General features: G+C 48.3%; 1 protein-coding gene across 1 annotated transcript; it reads right to left on the reverse strand.

Annotated features, from left to right (window-relative positions):
* Positions 1 to 576: 576 nt before the first annotated feature.
* LOC309559951 (uncharacterized protein) lies at positions 577 to 1,302 on the reverse strand (the record flags this gene model as incomplete). The annotated part of the gene is made up of 1 exon (XM_082263428.1): positions 577 to 1,302. One exon carries the CDS (start codon positions 1,300 to 1,302, stop codon positions 577 to 579), a length of 726 nt encoding a protein of 241 aa, XP_082119554.1.
* Positions 1,303 to 1,988: the final 686 nt, after the last annotated feature.

The raw sequence follows: 1,988 nt of genomic DNA on the forward strand, positions 1-1,988 counted from the left end.
TGTCTGTTTTCCTTGTCAAAAAAGAAAAAATGTTTGTTCCCTGACCGGGAATCGAACCCGGGCCGCGGCGGTGAGAGCGCCGAATCCTAACCACTAGACCACCAGGGACTCTTGCTTGACTACATTAATGGACTCTTTCTTGAGTCACAGTGCTGCCCAAATCTCTTTTGTTAGGGTTGCTGTGAATGCTGGGTCCTGATCACTCTCTATCACCTCTGGGACCCCAAATCTACATACTATCTCACTAAGTAGTTTTTTAGCCGTGGTTTTAGCTGTCATGTTTGTGACTGCGTAGGCCTCTGGCCAGCCTGAGAACATGTCCACCACCACTAGGGCGTATTCATATCGGCCGCTTTTTGGCATCTGTATGTGATCAATTTGTATCCTTTGGAACGGCTATAGGGGTTTCGCCAAATGTTTCTGCGGTGTCTTTTCTGTCCTTCCCGGATTGCATTTCGCACATACTGCACATGAGGCACAGTAGTTTCTGGTTAAGGTGGTTATTCCCGGGTGCCAATTATATTTGCTGATCAGTGACTTCATTAAGTTCTTAGAAAGATGTGCAGGTCCATGCGTTCATTGGATGACTGCTGAATACATATATTTTGGTAAACAGGTTTTCCCTTTCATCAGATACAGATCTCCTTTGTATTCTGCTCCTTTGTCGATCCATTCCAGCCTTTCATATGTGTAGGCCGCCTGTTGCATAGAGGCTAGGTATAGTCTGTCAGATGGCACATGCACTGCCAAAGGCATCTGTACTGAGGATTCACTCTGCTCTTCAGCCGCTTTGGCCGTTTTTCGTTGGTTTGTTGCTGCTTGTTTAGCCTCTTTATCCGCCAAGTGGTTTCCCCTGGCCTCTTGAGAATTCATCTTGCCATGTGCTTTAACCATCAAGACAGCCACTTTTTCCGGTAGAAGTAGTGCATCCAATAAATCTTTGATGGCAGGAACATGTTTCACCGGTGTTCCGGCCGCTGTCAGGAACCCTCTAGCTCTCCATATGATACCAAAATCATGAGCTACTCCAAGGGCGTATCTTGAGTCTGTGTAAATGTTGGCTCTTTTGCCTTCTGCTATCTTGCACGCTGCAGTGAGGGCTTGAAGCTCTGCTTCCTGGGCAGATACAGTTAGTGATAATGCTTCTGCTTGTAGGATTTGAAATTCAGAAGTCACAGCATAACCTGTGTGGTACTTGCCTCCTTCATCTGCATATCTAGAGCCATCCACAAAAAGCGTGTAGTCAGGGTTTTCCAGAGGAATTTCACTCACTGTAGGGAGATATAAGGTTTCCAAGCGCATCATTTCAAGGCAGTCATGTGGAGTGTCATAGGGGTCTCCTTCTTCACCTTCTCCTTCTCCCTCCTCGAAAAACGGCAGAAGGGTGGCCGGGTTGAGAGTGAGACACCTTTGGAGGGTCACGTTGTCAGGAAGTAGGAGGGAGATTTGCAGCCGTAGATGTCTGGCCGTGGACAGGTGTCGGAGTTGCAAGCGGCAGAGAACACAAGGCAGATGAGTCTTCCAAGGATAGGGGAATATGTAGCTTCACTCCTCCTTCAGGTGTTAAAATGATTGAGGCCTGTAGTCTGGACTGTACATCAGCTCCTAGCAGATTTAAGGGGCATGTAGAAGACACTACAAATCTGGCAAGCAAGTCAGGAAATGTCCCCACTTGGAGTGGCTCAGTAAGGGGGCTGGAGCGGGGCACCCCATCCACACCCACGCAGGAAACATCAATATTGGAAAGGAAAGTATGAGCAGGTAGGTCCTCAGCCCTCAACACACTTCTGGCAGCACCCGTGTCAATGAGGAAGGTGGTAGGTTGTCCCTGTATAGGTAACGTGACCTTTGCAAGGTGTCTCACTCTCAACCCGGCCACCCTTCTGCTGTTTTTCGAGGGGGGAGGTGAAAGAGGAGACCCCTATGACACTCCACATAACTGCCTTGAAATGACTGGAGTGTCATAGGGGTCTCCTTCTTCACCTTCT

The sequence above is a fragment of the Pelophylax lessonae genome, assembly GCF_965119305.1.
Source record: "Pelophylax lessonae genome assembly, chromosome: 7".
NCBI lineage: Eukaryota > Metazoa > Chordata > Amphibia > Anura > Ranidae > Pelophylax > Pelophylax lessonae.